The sequence below is a fragment of the Nymphalis io genome, chromosome 22, assembly GCF_905147045.1.
Source record: "Nymphalis io chromosome 22, ilAglIoxx1.1, whole genome shotgun sequence".
Lineage (NCBI taxonomy): Eukaryota > Metazoa > Arthropoda > Insecta > Lepidoptera > Nymphalidae > Nymphalis > Nymphalis io.
This window is the reverse complement of record NC_065909.1, coordinates 3,847,609-3,868,653: the sequence shown is the minus strand read 5'-3', so window position 1 is coordinate 3,868,653 and position 21,045 is coordinate 3,847,609. Positions and strand designations below refer to the sequence as shown.

The following is a 21,045-nucleotide window of genomic DNA, read 5'->3' as shown; positions in this document are numbered from 1 at the left end:
GATGCTATGAAATTTAATTAAAGTTTATTAAAATTAAGTATAAATTAAAATTAAAATTTAATTAAATTTAAATTTTAATAATTATTAATTAATTATTTAATTTAAATTTTACGATAAATTTAAATTTATATATTGAAATCTCAGATGTTAACATCAATAGTCTTATTTTAATATTTTTAAAAATAAATTTGGTGAAAATTATTTAATATTTAAAACATTTAACGACCTAATCAGTGTTTTTTATAACATCGGAAGCTATATGGCAACACTGCATATAACGTCAAGCTTGTGACTGGTCATCGGCGGACGAATCGTGGAAGTGGCGCATTTTCAGTAATTGGTGATTGGAGATCTCCAAATATTACACTGATTATTGGTTCCTGTGTTTTTAATAACTTTAGCCGCGACTAATGTTTTATTATTGTTCTAAAACATTATTTGATTAAAAATAAAGAGTTTATTATTCCGAGGTCGTCCGATCGTCGCTTTAAACAAAGATGTCCGTGTGCTTCTTTGTGCCCACGTAAGTTTATGTTCACGACACCGTATTTTTAAGTTATGTTTATAAATTATTATATAAATAATAATACTTAAGTCTTAAAACAAGTTATTAATAATTATTATCACTGCATAGATGTAATGCATCAGTATCATTAGTGACGCGTGATACAATCGGAAGTTAGCTGCAACAAAAAATGCGAAAATTTTCTTATCATAAGTCAAGTTTTTTATAAATACTTAAAATATATTACATTTGTCATGCATATATTGGACGGCTCCGGAATTTCAACTTTAATTTGTCCTCTGTATTACTATTCAGTATGTACTTATTTGTTGCTCGTATGGCTCAATGGCTCAATGGTTAAGAAAGCGGAATTGTCTAAATAATGTACAAGTTCATAGTACTCTTTGTTGGATTGTCGCCTTCCCTATTTTTGTATTGTATTTGTATGTATTATGTGTAAAGAAATAATTTAGAATCATTTTCGATTTATTATAAATATTAATCATTACATTATAAAGAATATTATACTTAGTTACTTAGTTTTTTTTTAGTAAAGTATATTATACTTACTAATTTACCTATAGCAACCATACTGAATAACAGTTTTTTTTATTATTACTCTTAAAATAAAAATAAATATTTGGTCTACTTCTTGTTATACTTATAATATATTTTCAATATCAGTAAAAATAATGAATCTTTTACTGGATGTTTTAAAATTTTGTTACATAAATTAAAAACGTCTTAATATGAATATTGGTATTGGTATACATCTCGGGGAGGCCAAATTGATTACACATATATTGTATTTAAAATTAAACCATTTCAAAAATGAATAACATTTTGATAGATTTGCTTTTGAAGTTTTGATAAAAAAAAATATTTCATTTCTTTTCCTTATTTGATTTATGTCTTTGAGCTGGTTGTCAACATAGTTCTATTTTGTTCTCTTTATTTTAGAGATCAAGCTGGCTCATCAGCTGCTTCAGAGGAGCAAGAGACTGACTGCGGCGAAGAGACAGTCCTCGACAACATACATAACACACTACAGGCTTTCTGGACAAAAGTTAACGATGATATGAAAAAGATTAATGCGGTAAGATGACAAGATGCTGTAAGATTGCACAATTGCTTAAATATACTTAAAATCACTTAAACTGTTAATCCTGACTAATATTATAAATGCGAAAGTGAGTTCGTTTGTTTGTTACACGTTCACACCTTTACTACTCAACTAATCATTGTGAAATTTTTCATACACAATGTCATACGAGGATACAAAAATGAATATAGGTTAGCTAAGATCTCCGTAAGTGGGCGGAAACTATTTATATATATATATTTAACGATTGAAAAGAGTAACTACTCAGATACTTACTGATTCCAAACCAGTAGTTTTCAAATTCAATTAAATTTTTTTTTTTTTTTTTCAGACATAATTTTTTGCTATATGTCTGTTACTATGTAAGGAATATGTACGGTATAAACAGTAGTTATATATCGATGCTAATATTATAAAGAGATAAAGTTTGTGAGGTTGTAGGGGGTAATCTCTGGATCTACTGAACCGACTCTGATAATTCTTTTACCAATAGAAAGCCACATTATTTGTGAGTGTCATAGGGCTATATATTAACTCGAAAAATGAAAAGACTATTTCGTTGTAGTCGGGGAAAAAACGGTCGAACGAAAACGTTTCTTACGAACGCTGCCTTAACGATGAGAGATATATGATTGAGTTCTAGAGAAAAGTTGTAAAACTTGATAATGCCTAGAAAAATTAAATTCTGTTTTGCTTTAAGTTATTTATTTTTATTTTATAGGTGATAGTTTTTATAAGTTTTCTTATGTTTGTTCTAATGTTACGCTGTAGTTACTAGCTAATGTAATTTTTTTTTTTGCTTTTTAGCCCTCATATAAGCATGTAATGTCCACATCGAGAAGACTCAATTGTAAATATTTTCAGTTAAATGTATTATTGTATGTCATTGTTGATTGTATAATGTATAATGTAGTTAGTTTTGTGGACTAAATAAATAAAAAAAAAAGAGTCAACGACAGCATGTGTCTAACTTTTATATTTAAGTCACAAAAATTAGTTTTTTATGTTAAAAAATTAATCTAAATCGTTAGGTCATTTTTATTGGTCATATTATCAACAATTATGAATTCTTATCAAAATAAGTAAACTTATCGTCTCAAGTGTTTAAAACTAAAGACTTTTTCCTTTTACTGCATATAATTTGGACCAATTGTTCAAGAGATAATACGATATGGGTATGGAAAAGCGATCGTGTCGTAATCTATTGCGTGATATTTCTATTAGACGGTTTTTTTCATATACAACACGTCAATTTAATTAAAAATAAATTGTTTTATTACCAAGGACGTTTTATTTAGATATAAATATATAATTTTTACAGTTTGTTTTTTGGTTGCATAGTTTAAGAGATAATTTAAAATATCAAATATGCGAGACAATTTCATTAATGTTCGGCCAACACGACTTTCGGCAGTCAGGAAATAAATCATAGCACTCAGTACTAACCGAACCACAATCATAATTTCATCACAAGTAAAAATGGTTACCGCCCAACGAAGTGGGCACGGGTCAGCTAGTTTAAAATAAACATAATTACATAAGTTAGTATCTTAATGAATTTTAAACAAATGAAGCTTAACATTTTCTAGGATGACTTTAAAACCCAAGTGTTACCATTGGCGAGGATCAAGAAGATCATGAAGCTAGATGAAGAGGTAAAGATGATATCAGCAGAAGCACCGGTTCTATTTGCGAAGGCAGCAGAGATTTTCATCCACGAACTGACTCTACGAGCTTGGTCACATACTGAAGACAATAAGAGACGTACATTACAGGTAATAAATGTCATGAGAATTTAAAAATAATCCAAGTTGGCACAGTGGTTAAAAAGAATGAACTATCTAATGTGAAAATATCATATTATATTTAAATTATAAAGTCCTCCAGACCGATTTCGGCCGAGGCGGCCAATCTCAAGAGAGATTAGCCAACTGCGTAGGAGATATTATAGTGCACAAGTGTGCTTACACAGGTACACTCTCATTTCCCTAACTCTCATCATCTGATGAGACGGCAATCCGACACAACCGGAAAGAGTTCAGGCGCAGGGCCAACGGCATTACGTCCTTTTTGAGGCACGAGTGTGTACCCTACACACTTCCAACATCCAGACTCCGGGCTGCTACTGGGAATTTTCTGACTGGAAAACCCAATAGCTTTTTATTGGTCCGACCTAGGTATTTAACCCAGGACCTCCGGGTCTGCGACCTTACGTCTAGCCACTAGACCAACGAGGCAGTTCAAATAATATAGATAAGATAAAACAAAAAAATTGGTAAAAAATTCACCACTTATAAGCTGAAGCCATAGCTCCGGTCTCCAACATCTTGATGATCGCCTCCTCGTCTTTGATTAGATTTATTAATAAGTTACGTTTTAAAAGAGTTTTCATAATCCAAAATTGTAGTATTTAATTTTTTTTAATGTTCACATTAGTTTTAATGTTCACTTTAGGTTAGTAACTTGTGGCCCTCTACTCTAAAGTGGTCACGGTGTAATTAACATATTTTTAGCTTGGTGGGGCCCCTCGGTTAGCAGGTTCTCTAGACCGGTGTCTTGTAGGCCTAGATATAAATCAGTGACTGATATTATTAAATATACATATACTGTTTTATTTTTCAGCGAAACGATATAGCAACCGCGATAACAAAATCTGACCAATTCGACTTCCTCATAGACATAGTGCCCAGACATGAAGTGAAGCCGAGCAAGCCAAGGGAAGAGCCCCCCCGAGCTACGACTTCCTCTGAACAAGTGAATATCAACTTTATTTGTAGTTATTTATGTTACAAGATTATGTACTTTAAATTATTCCTTGCCATTTTTTAAGCTGTTTTAAAGTTGGACGAGCAGAGGCAATATTTTTGTTTTAGGTTTGCTAACAATATGAATTTATTATTTATAGTAATAGAATAGATATGTGGTATGAGAAAAAAGTATGCAATATAAACAATATATACATATATAAAAACGACAGACATACTGTAATGTGTAATGCTTTTGCTTGAATTTGGTCACAAAAAAAATAATAAGTTGATCCTCTTTTGTCCTTATATCACACAAATATGCATGTGTCCCATGTTGCATGCACATGTAGGTATCCTAAAGCGACCCTAACATCAATCCCATGTCCAGCTGGCGCAGCAGCATCAGGCGACGATGACCAACCACTCCCAGTTCGTCATTCAACCTTGCGCGCAAATCGTTCAGGTATTTTTATTTAACAGTAGATTAATTATTATTTTTTTATATCTTATATGCATTCTAACTATAAGCTTATGCACGCCAGGGTAGGAGGTCACTGGTGTGATTATTGATAGCTAGAATAACCAAATCACATTAATTTGTAAAGCTGTGTATAAGAGCACCCTCTTATACACAGCTTTATTATAGCTTGGGGGGGGGGGATCTGACCAACGTTATTTAAGCACAGAGGATATAACATCTTAAATCTTATGGATAACAATGTATTGTCAAGGGTGATGGTTGATATTTATCTCTACAGTGCCTTGTCCGGCCAATCACGTGACCCGTTTACTCTTTGTTTGTTATAAGAGTCAGGCTTATACTTCCTATGCTTCATATCAAGTTTTATGTTAAAATGAATTTATAACATTTCAGCAATCGTCAAGTGCAGCGGCGAACACCTCCTCCAGCCAGCCCGTCACACTTGTCCAACAAGTGGTCACTTCGTCCGGTGAGGTGCAACCTTTACCGGTAAGTTTAAATAAAAAAAAAAATACCACTAGAACATATGTTATAATAATAATGTCATCTTGACTGAATTTCTCCAGCTCAAACATTGCGAGTCTGTCTGTGTTTGTTACAGAGGTCATAACTTTATAAGCTATGAAATATAATACAATCCACGTGTAAATAATTAATATCTAACTGATGTCCAAACAAACTAATTACAATATACAAAAATATATAGAATTATGTAACATAAAAATTGGAGTTTTTAATTATAACGACAATCGTTATTGATCGATTTCTTTAAACTATTTCAAGTGATTTAATTCATTTTGAAGCTGCGATTATTTTTTTTTGCAGATACAATTAACCCAGGCTCAGTTGAATATGATCCGGCTACAGATACAAAATAACCCGAACCAACCCATCGTCATACAAGCGCAGCCGCAACCGCAGCAGTCGCCACAGATTATACAAGTATGGCCTTGATTAAATAAAAATATTACATTTTTACATGCAACATTTTTGTAATGATTAAAAAATCACGAAAACTTGCTCATTATTTACAATTTGACGGCTACTGACAATATCTGTAATCTCTAAATTATAATAATGTTTAGCGGGTGATTAGTTAAACAATTCTGTCTTCTTCTTTCGAATGTCAAATCAATAATGACAGAGAGAGAGAAAACAGTTCTAATTAATAGCTGATCAACAATATTTATTAGTAAGGCAACTAAGGCATTACTGCCTTTGTTATCGTTTGCTAAACTTATAATTCCATGTAGATTTTGTAAGTAGATATATAGGCTTTTTTTGGAACTTTTAAATCTAAATTTTTATTTTCAGGTGTCTTCGCAAGCTCCCCATCAACCACACCAAATATTCCTCGCCCAAGTCGCACCTGAAGATTCCTAGTACGTAATGGAAGAGTAAATAAGAGACGCGAACACTTTAATTGACATTCAAGTGAAGTGCGAACACAAAAACGATTTAATGTTAACGAAGTTAAAGTGTAATGTGTTGTTTAATGTTGTACATATAATGTTAATTATGATTTTTTTATGTGTTAACAAACATCTTAGCGCTTTAACTTTGTATACAGTAGGAGTCTGGGTAGGGGGCTAGGGTAGCTAACTGAGACTTCATCAGACGAGTAAGTGCATGAGATCGATACATGAGCTCACATTACACATCAATTCTCGTGAGTTGAGATCTTGGCGCTCATATATTTTTTTATTTTAACTCTTGTTAGATTAATATAACGGTAAAAGGATTGATTTAATTATGAGGTTTATATTAAAAATATTTGAATTGTAGTTGTTTTATCTCTTGGCGTATTTTGGCCTGGCTATATTATTTATTACATTTTTACCACTGGCAAGTTTATTTTTAAAGAAAACTCGAATTTTGTCGCTATAACATATGTATTATTGTTTATATAAGTAAAATGTATGCTAATTTGGCTTTTGTACATGTGTGTTCATCCACATTTGTTATAGAATAGATTTACCATTAATACTTACTGATCTTGATGATTTTATCTGCAAATTATTTTCTGATAAATATAAAAACAAAACGTGTTACATATATAAGCATTATTAATTAATGTTAAATTACAAGTTTTTTGGGAGAACATGATGCATCTAGAGATAAAACGCCAGTACTTTTAAAGTGAACATCATCTTACATTGGAATTTTTTTAATGGTTATATACAGTGTTTTGTTATTTACATTTTAAGAAAAATAAATACATATTACTATATAATATTAGTAAGTTATTTCTTATATATATGAAAAAGAACGATTATAATTAAAAACAATTTATTCAATCAAATTTCCACATTTAAAATTCAATTTTACATATTTCAAAGAAATATTTATTAAAATTAAAAATATAATTAATAACAACTTAAATAAATCTTTGCTTAAATAAATTTTAAAGAAAAATATTTATATTTTTTTAATAACTCACTTATAATTACAACACTACGTGTTATTATTACATATTAAATATAATATTTAATTTCAAACTAATTACAATTAATAAAAACTGTATATTATTTATATCGTTTTATATTATAGGATGTTAATTCGATCTCTTTATGTGTTGTATGACGGATTGTATATCTTCCTTAAGCAGTGTTACCATGACCCGTTTCTGTTTGCAGTCCTCGTGGATGAGATGTTGCGCCTTTTCTTTGATATTAGATATAAACTGCTCATCGAGTTCCTGAGATCTAAGAACCAAATCAATGTTACGAATAGTAAATGGCACTTTATATAAATGAAATGATAAATTTAATGCTTGCTTTACATTCGCCACGCGAAAGCCGTGAAACGAAAGTATAGACGGTTTCGCGTTCGCGCTTCGCGGTGTTCCCCAGTCGTTGACTGTTTTTAGTCCAGCGACAAAACACACTACAATACATACATAACATCTCGTGTTTAGCTCAAGTCTGACATGTTTTCCGAGGCACTAGAGTGCAACTGCATAAATAATAACACAATAATAACTGCCAACTGTTTAACACCAGGCTGTTATTGACGAAAACTTTTATCGCACACATCAGGGATTCGAACCCGGAACCGTAGCTATATAAACTAGTCAATTAAAAAAATGTAATATTTAGACATACCTTCTGTCAAAATCAGCGAATTTCGTGTCCATTACTTTCACTACCTCCGACATAACCTCCATAGCGGTCTCTTTGAACATTGCGTGTCGTCTCTCCTTCAACTCATTTAGATGTTTCTGCGTCTCCACGAACATACTTACAAATCTGTGGAAAAAAAACCATATCCGGTATGTCAAGCCAAGACGATAATGTTTTCAGTAACAATTTAAATATATATATATATATATATAATTTATTTCGTGTAGAAACCTGCATGTGTCTAATTTCACTGAAATTTTTAGCAACATTTGTATTCCACCAACACGCATTGGAGCAGCGCGGTGGAATATTCTCAAGGTTTGGAGAAAAAAGGAAAAGGAGGTCTTAGCCCAGCAGTGGGACATTCACAGGCAGTTACTGTAATTTAAATAAAACCACAAATGTTTATTAAAGACCTTATCCTAGATCTGTAATATTAGTTGGCAAATATAAAATAACTGAAATCAAATAAAATATACTTTATTCAAAACCTCTATCGAGTAAATTGCAATCGTAATTTTACAAGTTCGTTGCGCGTGAACCATTACTAAGCTCTAGTTTGTTAAAACACCAATCAGCCCTTGGCATTGATCGACGTCCATTGCTGTGGTAACTGTCTGATCCAGAGATACTGGTCGATAAAACGTCGATCGAATATTGATCGAACCACATGGGCTCCCCATAAAAAATATATCAATGATATGTTATGTAGTAGGACTCTACTACCTCGTTGGTCTAGTGACTTGATGTAAGGCCGCAGACCTGAGGTCCTGGGTTCAATTCCCAGATCGAGCCAAAAAAAAGTCATTGGGTTTTTCTGTAAGAAAATTCTCAATAGCAGCCCGGAGTCTGGAAGTTGGAAGTGTGTACACGTACAATCCCGTGCCTCGGAAAGCACGTAAAGCCGTTGGTCCTGTGCTCGAACTCTTTCCGGTCGTGACGGATTGCCGTCCCATCGGATTATGAGAGTTACGGAATAGAGAGTGCACCTGTGTTTGCGCACACACTTGTGCACTATAATATCTCCTGCGCAGTTGGGTAATCTCTCTTGAGATTGGCCGCCGTGGCCGAAATCGGTCTGGAGGACATTATTATTATTATTATTATGTAGAAATTTTTGATATGTCGACTATTCCATTTTACCATCGATCAATTGATCCTGGTAACTCCCTTATGGATTCTACTGAGAAGAACCGTCGAGAAACACGAATGATATCTTTGAATCAATTAAACAGAACAGGACATAGCCATAGGGTGTCTAGTATTTATGTGTTAAGTAATTAATCTGATAATTGTAAACTTACTTTTTACTTGTTTTGTGATGAATTTCAACCAACGTCGTGTCCAACTTCTCGATTATGTTTTCCAAATTATCTTTTAGCGATAAATCCATACTTTCCTCTGAAATAATTAATTAGTCATATCATATAAACATATAATACTTAGTCGTATCGTAATCAAAGAGTCACGGTTCCGTAACACATTTCATTTAAAATAATAATGATCGTTTTCTAAATTTTTAAAAATGAACTTCTTTGGCTTATATTAAACGAATTTCTGACGCAAGAACGTTTTAACTTGGGTCAAATAAAAATAATTTTACATCCGATACTCAAATGCTATTATATTAAACGTATTTTTAAAAGAAACGCTCTCTGAAATGGCCCTTAAAACCAGATAGAACATATATAGCTGTCAACCGATGCTCACGGGTTACAATCCGAACAAGTGTCATTGACGTTTTTTGTGTATTTATTTAGTATTTATGATCAGAATGTGCGTTAAAGGAGAAATTCGTGAGGAAATCTACTTGTGTCGGAAATCCTACAACATGTATGTATATCTGAGCGTAATGGAATAACCCCTAAACCTTCTCTTTAAGAGAGGAAACCACACTGGTGGTAGAGCTTTGTGTAAGCTCGTCTGGATCTGTACCACCCACTCATCAGATATTCTACCGCAAAACAGTAGTACTTGGTATTGCTGTGTTCCGGTTTGAACGGTGAGTGAGCCAGTGTAATTACAGGCACAAGGGACATAACATCTTAGTTCCCAGGGTTGGTGGCGCATTGCATATGTAAGCGATGGTTGACATTTCTTACAATGCCAATGTCTATGGGCGGTGGTGACCACTTACTATCAGGTGGCCTATATACTCGCCGGTCTTCCGATTCTATAAAAAAAAGAACACTTAGTTTAGTTTCCAAATTCAGTAATATTATTACCTGTGTTTATAAGTTGCTCACGTTCATTCCTTCTAAGCCAGTCTCGCACACTTGAACAGCTTGGACCACTCTCGGGAACACTATCCACACTAACATCAATCTTTCTCATTTTCTTAAGCTCGAATACCGGAGACGATTTCCTCTTAACAGACCTCTGATCTTTTAAATCAGTCGAAGTGCTTACTTTAGAACTACTAAAAGAATTATTTTCATCGACGTTTTTGTATTTGCGTAATTGGTATTTCGGTGCTTTTGGTTGAGATATAATAGGTTTTGGTACTTCCTTCTTCTTGGTCATTAAACTTTTTATACGGTTAACGTAATCGTCGCCCTGAGACGAAACCGATTTGTGCGATTCGATTCCGATTCGATTCGATTTTTGCGATTCCCCGAACAGTTTAACCGGAGATATTATCGATTTATATACTTCCTTAGTATTTTCTTTTCGGTCCGAATTCGATTCAATACTTTTCCTCGCGCAACTCCTAGTTTGTCGTATAGATGATCCGCTGTCCGAACTCTGATGGGATCCAAAAACAGAATTGTAGCGTGGCGGTAACCATTTGCTTATTTCTTTTGCGGACAGTCTCTGTATAGATACAGTAGGAGATTTCTCAAATACAATATTTGCAGTTACAGTTGTGGATTTTTCAACAACTTTCTCGTCTTCTATTGATTTGCTAGAATTATTGGAACAATTATTGTATGCTTCGTTAAGTTCATTTGTTAGTTTATTAAAATATTCTTTCATAGATTGATTTAGATCCTGCGTTTCTAAGCCTCTTGGTTGTACGGATTGTTTTAGATACTTTGTACTCGGTGGCATTTCATCAAAGTCACCATGACCCGTTATAGGAGACTTTCCTATCGTTGCTATTGTTCTATCGGATGTCAAATCGAGGCGATCTGATATATTAATTATATCAATATTAGATTCAGATTTGTTGTTAATGGAATCTGGTTTAAAAAGTCTCCTCGAATTATTTTTGCTTTTATTTATTTTGGTTCTATCTTTTCCTGCCTTTTCAGTTTTAATTTTTTTTACAGGTGTTAAATTATATTGCTTTTCGTTGACATTATTGAATTCGTATGTTATATTTAATTTAGGGCTATTGTTATTATGGTCTAAATCTGACAATAAATTCTGGGTATTGTTTAACTCGGACATATCAGGTATAGTATCGCGGCATGTATCTTTAAATTTCTCAAGCATTTGTACCGAGATGGATTCATCTGCGTCTTTGATTCCCTGTTCCGTTTCAATAATAAGACCTGGTAGAGGGCTTTCTGTTTTATCCCTATCACTTGTAATGTCTGTTACTATTTTACTTTGTCTAGTTTTTACTTTCTTTAAAGATAAATCTGTTTTATTTCGTTTCGATCTCTTCTTATTTGTAATTTTGTTTTCATCTATATTTTCATCGGCTATTAATTCCATTTGTGGCGCGACATGAGACGGTTGTGGTTCATTGGATTCAACTTCCTGTTGTTCAATTATTAAAGACGTATTTAACATTTCTGGTGCCGCCTTTCTCATTCGTTCATCGATCATATCGTTCTTCGGTTTCAATATTCTCGGTTTTCGTTCATTTTTCTTTATCCTCTGTCGAACGTTTTTACGTTTCATATTTTTATTACTTTGTTCATCCGTGGAATCGTTGTTCAGTTCTGAATAATTAACCTTAGTATTGCTTCGTTTACGTCGATCTCTTGGTTCTAAGCTACTTTTATTTGTTGCTTGAGAAAGATTTTTGGTATTCTTTTTAATTTTAAAATCTTCATCATCACTATCGCTTGTAAAATTATACACTGCGTAATGTTTGTTTCTTGTTTTTTTATTAGCGAAAACAACTTTTTCTTCACCTTCTATTGTTTTTTTAAGATTATCAAACATATCGTTCATGTTTTTAGTGCGGGGCGACAGCGTTGGAACACTCTTAGATTTTCGATCACGTAATTTCCTTATCGACGTGCGACGTAAATTTTCTATATCTTTGTAGGATGTTGCCAATGACTTTGGTGTTTTCTCATTTCTTTTAACACCCGACAAAATGGTGTTATCTTCTTCAGTTTCAGATATATGAGCACCTGTTCTTTCATTCAGCACATGATCATCTTTGGGCGAATATAACTTCCTTTTCCTTTTTATTAATGGAGTTTCGAAATCATCCGATTGTTTTGAAGGGATATCAGGATTATTTCCGGTATCTGTTCGTTCTATAACGCTATCTCTTTCTATTATCGGGGACATCCTCTTCACTACCGTTGTATTTAATTTATTTTTCTTTCTGGCACGCGTTTTTACTTGTTTCTTTGTATTTTTGAACATTAGTTTTATTTCTTTAACTGGTTTCCGATTATCTTTTAATATTTCTTGATTTTTATCTTCACATTTAACATTTTTATTTAACGCCTTTTTATTACTTGCATCGTCATATAAATATTGGGAACATTTTTCAAAATCTTGACATACAGTGTCAACAATTTCATTGATACATTCAATTATTTCTGCCTCATTGAAGTCTGCTTCTTCATTCATTATAGGGCAGAAGTCGAACGATTCACTTGTATCCGAACTGGTCTCATTTATTTTCTTAGCTAACGTCGGACTTATAACTAAATCGCCCTTCCTGTTTTCAATACAATGCTGCGAGAAAAACTCTTCTACCGCTTGAATATCGTAAGTTTGCTTAACTGCACAATCGTTGATTACATCTTTATTTCTAATGTCAGCAAAATGTTGGGTGTCTTCAATAACTTCAGTATTTGATTCATCGGTTGTCGTAGAATTATTAACTCTATTAGACTTTTTATTTATGTTAGATTTTTTAACTTTATCTGTAATATTTGTGAACGGTGTATTTTCTATCAAGCAATCGTTGTCCTGTGATTTTTTTTCACTTGTTATGACGCCGCTGTCAAATTTAATTTCATCGATTTTGCGCGAGGAATTCAAAGCTTCCTGTGCTAGCATATCGACTATGCTATCTGTGTGTACATTTTTATCCTTCGGTAAACGTTCTAACGTGTCGTTTATAACAGAATCACTAGCGGATCCGATCGTAGCGACGAGAAGACAGCTGATAGAGTTATCATCATCATTAATTACAGGGGATATGCATGGAGTTTTATCTTCTTTCTTTTTCACACTTTCTGTATCACTGTGAGACGTCCTGTCCGTGCAACTTCTGTATTTCTTATGACAAACGCCGTAAGGTCGAATTTTCAGTGTACTTTGAGACGCATTGGACCCGTAACGCTCGTCCGTTTCGCTCACTTCTGTGACACTGGACAACTGTGGCAATGCACATACACTCACTGGCTCTTTATCGAATCTGTACCCTGGGAAAGCTGTTAGTTTCTCGCGTAGCTGGAAGAGAGAACAAAGTTGAACAGTAACATCATAACTAACATGATAAAAGCCATAGTGAATTTATTTGAAAAAGAGTTCAATTTTGTATACAAGTAAGGGGTACCGAAAAGGAAATAGTGTACTTGACATCGATCAGTAACAAAATATTATGAGAATAATTAAATATTTACGAATCCAATGATATTTAGTATGAAAAGTTACCAATAACCCTTTACAGTTACAGGAGGTTCGTACATGACACGGGCAATTGTGACAACAATCGCGTAGTTACTTTTAAATTACATATATATTTTTCTACAATGATAATGTAATGAGTGTTATTTCTTCATACGTGACTACCTCCATCCCTTTCACTTTTCTAAAAGTTTGTATACATTCATGAAATAGATTATACATAGACATTGGTGCTGTACAAAATATTAACCATTTCCAACATCGCCAAAGCATCACCAACCTTGGAAAAGAAGATGTCACGTCTTTTATGGTTTAATTTACACTGGTCGGTTGAACTATCCTTCAAACCGGAATACAAAAACACAAAGCCCTACCACAAAGTAGTGTGATGTATTATGTGAGTATGAAATAAATTTAATATTCACCATAGCCAGTGAAGAAGTCGACGCGGTTGAGGGTGACTGCCATGAGACTGGGTTCCTAGGCCTGATTATATAACCTAAAATATATATATAAAAAAATAAGACATGATAATATTTATCTCTTTCGGGAACAAAACAGAGACGTATCGATAAGATTTGCATCACGAAACCCTTCAGATATATAGTGGCACGATGAGCTGACCTTGACAATACATTACAGTAAACACGTAAAACTTAAATAACATAATTAAAAACTCATTATTGAACAAATATAAATACTAACAAATTTTTAGCATAACGATTTATTTAACCGATTAGCGGAACCACACAGTATGTCAACAAACAACGGATTGTCATTTGTTAATTAAATAAAATATATATATTATTTAAGTACGTAATATAATAATAAACAGGTAAGATTTCAGACCCGGAGTTCCTGTGTTCAAATCCTAGCTCTGGCCAATAAAAAAAGTTATTGGGTTTTTCTTTCGAAAATTCTCAATAGCAGCCTGGAGTCTGGAAGATATTTTTTTTTTTTTTATAGAATAGGAAGGTGGACGAGCATATGGGCCACCTGATGGTAAGTGGTCACCAAACGCCCTTAGACATTGGCATTCTAAGAAATGTCAACCATCGCTTATAGCCAATGCGCCACCAACCTTGGGAACTAAGATTTTATGTCCCTTGTGCCTGTAATTACACTGGCTCACTCACCCTTCAAACCGAAACACAACAATATCAAGTATTGCTGTTTTGCGGTAGAATATCTGATGAGTGGGTGGTACCTACCCAGACGAGCTTGCACAAAGCCCTACCACCAGTAAGATGGTAGTGTGTACACTCCCGTGCCTCGGAAAGCACATAAACCCGTTGGTCCTGCGCCTGAACTCTTTCCGGTCGTGTCAGATTGCCGTCCCATCGGATTATGAGAGTTAGGGAGTAGAGAGTGCACCTGTGTTTGCGCACACACATTTGCACTATAATATCTCCTGCGCAGTTGGCTAATCTCTCTTGAAATTGGCCACCGTGGCCAAAATCGGTTTGGAGGACCTTAATATTTGTAATTTTTATAATCATATTTTTGTATTTATAAATATAAAATTGTCTTTATTTTAACTGTCGAACGATTACTAGGAAGTACTGTTACTGCGAAGTAGGCTTCGCGACTCCGGGTCGTTACAGAGAATTACTCGAGGGAAAAATCCAATAACTTTTCATCGAATGAAATTTAACTTCGAGAACTGCACTTACCATTACCACACAGTATATTTTTTTAGTTAAAAACTTTGCCTAGTATCCCCAATGTACAATGTAAAATGTTTAGAAATTTATTCTATGACCGTAACAAATTCAAAATATTTACTCTGCTTCTTCTATCTCTTTCACAATTGATAATTAATAACCAATGTGTTAATATACCTGAATGTTTCCTGCGCTGAAAATCTACAGGATGAGAGAACCTCCCTTCGTCTTCCTACATCAGAAACAATCTGCATTATTGACATTTTAAATTATATAAAAACTCAAATTACCTACATTTCATGTTCATACTACTTTGAATTTATTTTTGACATTTGATAAATAAAATTATTGCAATATTAAAAAAACATACATATTCAGTGTTTAAATAAAAAAATATTTTAATAAATTAAAAAAAAAAATACATAATTATTTATATAATCCACTTCTATACACCGAATATGTCAAAAAAAGAAAAAGGAAATTAAAAAAAATGTATACTTTAAATACATACAGTTTGACATAATTGAAAACATATAAGTGGATAAAAGGTGTTATGTCACATTTTTATACTTATATTTTGTATTTGTTACATAAAACAACACTAAGGCGCTATACACACAAACCTTCAACTCTCACGTTTTGAAACTTTAAGAGTTATAAACGTAATGGATGAATGGCCTATACACACAGATAAGTGATCAAATTCACTTGAACTTTATGTCTTCAATTGTTTTTTCAAACTTTTTTTTTTAACTTGAAACAAATGCAAAGAAATAATACCCATATTCATATGTATATGTATATTTTTTCGTATTGACCTGTTTCTGTTGGCCAAATGCCTCGACAGCGTCACCGGGCGGGGGGCGAGTCTTTAAGATAATCAGCCGGATGTTGGGAGCACACTTAAGGGCTCAGTATACGCGTGTCCTAAGGGCGCCTCCTGTGCGGCTGAACCTCGGCTTAGGACAACCGTCGACGACAAGAAGGAGGACACTATGCGTGTCGTACGCCTAAGCGCGGACGGGTTATAATAAAAGAGGGACCTCGACCCCGCCGGCGGGGTCGGTGTGTGTTTTCTTGCACATAAGTTCTACGCGGTAAAATATTAATACACTATGAAAAATAAACTTAATTAAATATTAATATTTTTAATTAATTTCAATGATAATACTAACGGATTTATCTCCTCGTGATCCTTCATGTTTGCCTATTGGTGATAATTGTCTAGATTTTTTTATATCTATTAGTAACTGAAAAATAAAAGAGTGTAATTAATATTAAGAGAACCATACATTTATATAGCCAAATGCCAAGTATGAGTTTTATATTGTGCCTGTAACTACACTGGCTCACTCATCCTTCAAACCAAAACCGTTACATAAAGTTGGTTTGAAAAGTAAATAGTGGCTGAGACGAGTCTGCACGCAAACCCACCGTCAAAAAAAATATATTTCATAATCAATATGTATTATATAACAAAGTCTCCCCGCCGCGTCTGTGTGTCTGTCTGTTTGAATGCAATAATATGCTACCGAACCGATTTGCATACGGTTTTCAACAATGGACGATGAGAATTATGAGAAAGGTATAGATGCATAATTTATTCCGTTTTTGTATAAATTTGTATTATAGAATAGGAAGGCGAAAGAGCATATGGGCCACCTGATGGTAAGTGGTCACCAACGCCCATATACATTGGCATTGTATGAAATGTTAACCATCACTTACATCATCGATGCGCCTCCAACCTTGGGAACTACGATGTTATGTCCCTTGTGACTGTAATTACACTGGCTCACACACCCTTCAAACCGGAACACAATAACCAAGTACTGCTGTTTTGCGGTATAATATCTGATGAGTGGGTGGTACCGATCCAGACGAGCTTGCACAAAGCTCTACCATCAGTAAAAATTCGCTGTAATATAACGATGTTGAATACGTCCAAAAAAAACATGACAACTGGGAGCTTCACTGGCGTATGCCACTTGAATAATAGAGTTCGGATTAAAAAAAAAAAATATGCCACTCTTATTCCACTTGAGCCAACAGGGGTATGGTACCACCATCACCTTGCAAATCAAATTGGAAGCATTGACTCACTTGTTTTTTTTATGTTATTTATATGTATTGAGTCACTGAGATGACTTTGTAGTTCTCGTAGGGCTACATTATATAAGATACAAAACTACCCTCGTAGAAGTAGTTACACTCTACGATTAATATTATTACTAATTATTTATGAAAATTATGTTCTTACCTGGTATTTATTATCGAAGATGTTTCTCAAAACTCTATCGACTCTACCCAAGTCGCTTCGGCTGCTTATGGCGATCGTGACGTCACAACCTTCGAGAACATTCGACGGATGCATACTTTGAGGGTCCATCACTGTCAGCGTTATGAGAATTTCCGAACCACTACAAACATATTCGATATTTTACATATACAAGATTCTAACGAAAAGAACCGGTAAGAAACTTAACAAATGCTATTTTATACCGTTTGCGAATGATATTATTATCCTATGTAATATAATATTATATAAGATAATGTTATTATTCACAAATTTTACTTCCATGACTTTCTCTTAAATCTGAGAAGTCGACAAAACGACAAATATTACTAACTCTTATATATGATTAAAAATCCAACAACAATCATTAAATCAAGCATTGTTATGAAAGAAAATATTTTATCCGGTAGTAAGTTAAAGTAAGTAACAGCTTGTGAATGTCCCACTGCTGGGCTAAGGCCTCCTCTCCCTTTTTGAGGAGAAGGTTTGGAGGTTATTCCACCACGCTGCTCCAATGCGGTGGAATACACATGTGGTAGAATTTCGGTGAAATAAGACACATGCAGGTTTCCTCACGATGTTTTCCTTCACCGTCAAACACGAGATGAATTATAATCACAAATTAAGCACATGAAAATTCAGTGGTGCTTGCCCGGGTTTGAACCCACGATCATCGGTTAAGATTCACGCGTTCTTACCTCTAGGCCATCTCGGCTTTATCCGATAATAGAGTCCTAATACATATCAATTTCAAGTATTACATTTGATTGTTTAAACAAAAAATCTCACCCGTGCATTTGTATGGCATTCGTATTATCCTCGTTTATAACCAAAGTTTCGCATAGAGAAAATGAACTGCCTAAAACTTCTAAAAGTTTAGGCTCCAACATCACGGATATACATTTGCTACCGGTATTCAGATCAAGCCAATAGTCTTTTTTATCTGTGCCCTGAAAACATCCGGCTTGAAGGATCAACTTTTACTGTAATGTAAGTTCTATACTAAAGGAGATAATATAAGCCAATAATAATACGAATACGAAAATAACGACATAATTTTTAAAAAAATTATTTAAACAATATTTCTAATGAGATTTTAATATTATTAGCATATTGGGAAATGTATATTTTTTTTTTCAATTAAGATTAAATGCCTAGTTAATAATGCTTATTTGAAAGTAAGTTAAACTTTTCATAAACAATAATTTTCTTAAATAATTTGAGAGTTCTGTGGATATATATTCTATGAAATGATTACAACACATAAGACGTTTCTGGCCGACTTCATTTTATAATAAATTTTTCACTTACAGAAATTAAATGTATATTTCCAACAGAAAATTTTCTGCAAAGCACTGAAGTAACATCATCGCTAGCTTCGTTGAGTGCATTCAAGAAATCCCTTGCATCCTGAAAGAAGTAAAGCAATGAAAAAGTATGTATAAACTGCACTGTTTACATTGTACTACAATAATTGTTTACAAACAAAATAAGAGTCATAATTTATTATATTTGGTATTATAAAAAAAGTTTTATTTCTCTTTAAAGTTCTCTTTTATATAAATTTAAAAAATACAATACCCTAAGGAAATTCTGCCATTGTCGCCTTAAGAATATGTCAACAGCTTTACTCCCATATAAGCTACTAGGAAACCATTTAGCAGATGCATCCCTTCGCACTGCCAAATCTTGTCGGGGTATAAGCCATCGTAATAATGTTTCAATTATGCCATACTGGGTTCTCAAATCACCGCATGATACCATTATTCTTGACAGTTTTATGCTGTTTTTAGAAATTAGTAGATCATCAACACAACTTATAAACCAAATACAGAATTTTTTTTGTCAGTGAGATAAAAGCCCCATGTGGCCAAATAAGGGGTAAATATGAATATAGTAAGAATAAAACTTACAAATAAAATTCCAATTTTATTCTCAGTGCAAATCTGACTTCCCTACTAGATTCTGCGCAGAATTTGTTCAAACACTGAATTATTTTGTATCTCTGGACTATATTTGGTTGATTTCTAGTTGCAATATCTAATAAACATTCTGCTGTTTCTTGAACTAGAATATCATTTAAAGCGCGATTTTTTAAACATATTTCCTAAAAATAAGTTAAGTAATGCCATTAATGATCTTGTTTTTAAAAAATAATTAGACATTTATTAATATTAATTTTGACAAAATTAGCTTGGAATAATCAAATAGAATACCTGTATAAACTTTAATAAAACGCTCAAGAAATTCCACCAATGGTTATTGTGCACTATCAGATGCTTTCGAAGAGCATCCAGCCAATATCGCATCAATGATATTAGTTCTTTTCCAAGCAGACCCCATGTTTTTGACGGCGGTGTTTGTAACATAAGTTCTAATATCTTTAAAGCCACACCATTTTCATCACACTTATTAAAATACTGAAAAATCGTATATTTATAAAATATATAGCGTTCTTCACAGACATTTCAAAAAATGTAAATTACTTACTTCAATTTCAATTGATCTAATTTTATTCAATGCAAGGACAGTCGACATGTTGAATTGAATTTTTGAGTTTGAAAATTTAGTTATTAAATCTTGTGTTGCTGATATATAATCGTTTAGATTGTTTACATTTTTTAACAATTTGCTAACATCCATTTTTTCTTAAATATTGTAATTTTAATCATTCAACAGAATTGATTATAATTTTTCAAACTATAAACAGACATATTTTCCCGCTAAGAACTTAAAAAAAATGAATAAAGAACAAAAACATGAATAAATACCATAGACAATATAACTCCTACGTTTTTTAACATGCTTGGAAAAAATCGCTCATAACAATAATTTATATATTCACAAATTATTTAATGTATGTATATGCAGAAAACGCTTAATTAATATTGAAATTTGAAAATCAGAATCGGTAACTATGTATGTAATTCTATATAACCATTTTTCATTATTTTCAATTAATATGGGGTTATAATAAATAAATTCTTTAGTGGTAAAATAAAACACTGGTAATTTATTTATTATTTTCAAACAAATAATAATCTATAATGCTTAATTATGTCATCAACAATTTAACATACAATATACAATGATAGATTTAAATTGCGTACATACGTAGACAGAGAAACTAACATATAATAGTCGCGCGACACCCTGTAACTTTGTGCCATAACTATTCTAAAAGTTAATAACTATTTTAAATAAATGATTTTAGATACTTTTCATGAAATTTACATATTTTCTTGCATTGTTAATACAATGGTTGTAAATTGAAATGTTTCTAAAAATCTAAATTCAATGTTCAATGCGAAATGTTTTTGCTGAGGCAACACTAATATGCGACAACGACTTTCCAA

The 21,045-nt window shown here is 33.0% G+C and overlaps 2 protein-coding genes across 4 annotated transcripts; one reads left to right on the top strand and one right to left on the bottom strand.

Annotated features, from left to right (window-relative positions):
• The first annotated feature begins 276 nt into the window (after window positions 1-276).
• LOC126777381 (nuclear transcription factor Y subunit gamma-like) lies at window positions 277-7,055 on the top strand. Of its 3 annotated transcripts, none has more exons than XM_050500423.1 (8): window positions 277-523; window positions 1,466-1,601; window positions 3,197-3,382; window positions 4,230-4,361; window positions 4,743-4,817; window positions 5,229-5,324; window positions 5,661-5,777; window positions 6,150-7,053. In XM_050500423.1, the coding sequence occupies exons 1-8, from the start codon at window positions 498-500 to the stop codon at window positions 6,216-6,218; spliced, it is 837 nt and encodes a 278-aa protein (XP_050356380.1). In that variant the 5' UTR covers window positions 277-497; the 3' UTR covers window positions 6,219-7,053. The 3 variants fall into 3 exon arrangements, with proteins under 3 accessions (XP_050356380.1, XP_050356381.1, XP_050356382.1); XM_050500425.1 differs by lacking the exon at window positions 277-523 and adding an exon at window positions 678-819 and having other exon boundaries at window positions 6,150-7,054; XM_050500424.1 differs by lacking the exon at window positions 4,743-4,817 and having other exon boundaries at window positions 6,150-7,055.
• A 233-nt stretch (window positions 7,056-7,288) lies between these two features.
• On the bottom strand, window positions 7,289-20,332 carry LOC126777339 (protein PF3D7_1417600-like). Its single transcript, XM_050500338.1, has 14 exons — window positions 20,180-20,332; window positions 19,906-20,109; window positions 19,603-19,796; window positions 19,271-19,472; window positions 19,001-19,099; window positions 18,479-18,639; window positions 17,654-17,813; window positions 16,569-16,643; window positions 15,571-15,625; window positions 14,155-14,228; window positions 10,183-13,552; window positions 9,262-9,358; window positions 7,940-8,083; window positions 7,289-7,540 (listed from the first exon to the last, which is right to left on the bottom strand). The coding sequence occupies exons 1-14, from the start codon at window positions 20,330-20,332 to the stop codon at window positions 7,390-7,392; spliced, it is 5,139 nt and encodes a 1,712-aa protein (XP_050356295.1). The 3' UTR covers window positions 7,289-7,389.
• Between the last annotated feature and the right edge of the window lie 713 nt (window positions 20,333-21,045).

What these genes read in the sequence shown, in the direction of transcription:
- LOC126777381 (XM_050500423.1), top strand. Translation starts at nt 498, where the DNA reads ATGTCCGTGTGCTTCTTTGTGCCCAC. An exon ending in ATATGAAAAAGATTAATGCG is followed by an intron (nt 1,602 to 3,196) that starts GTAAGATGACAA and finishes AACATTTTCTAG; the next exon opens with GATGACTTTAAAACCCAAGT. An exon ending in CTACGACTTCCTCTGAACAA is followed by an intron (nt 4,362 to 4,742) that starts GTGAATATCAAC and finishes TCCCATGTCCAG; the next exon opens with CTGGCGCAGCAGCATCAGGC.
- LOC126777339 (XM_050500338.1), bottom strand. Translation starts at nt 20,332, where the DNA reads ATGGATGTTAGCAAATTGTTAAAAAATGTAAACAATCTAAACGATTAT. An exon ending in GATCACGAGGAGATAAATCC is followed by an intron (nt 15,626 to 16,568) that starts GTTAGTATTATC and finishes TTTCTGATGTAG; the next exon opens with GAAGACGAAGGGAGGTTCTC. An exon ending in TGAGCAACTTATAAACACAG is followed by an intron (nt 9,359 to 10,182) that starts GTAATAATATTA and finishes TAATTATTTCAG; the next exon opens with AGGAAAGTATGGATTTATCG.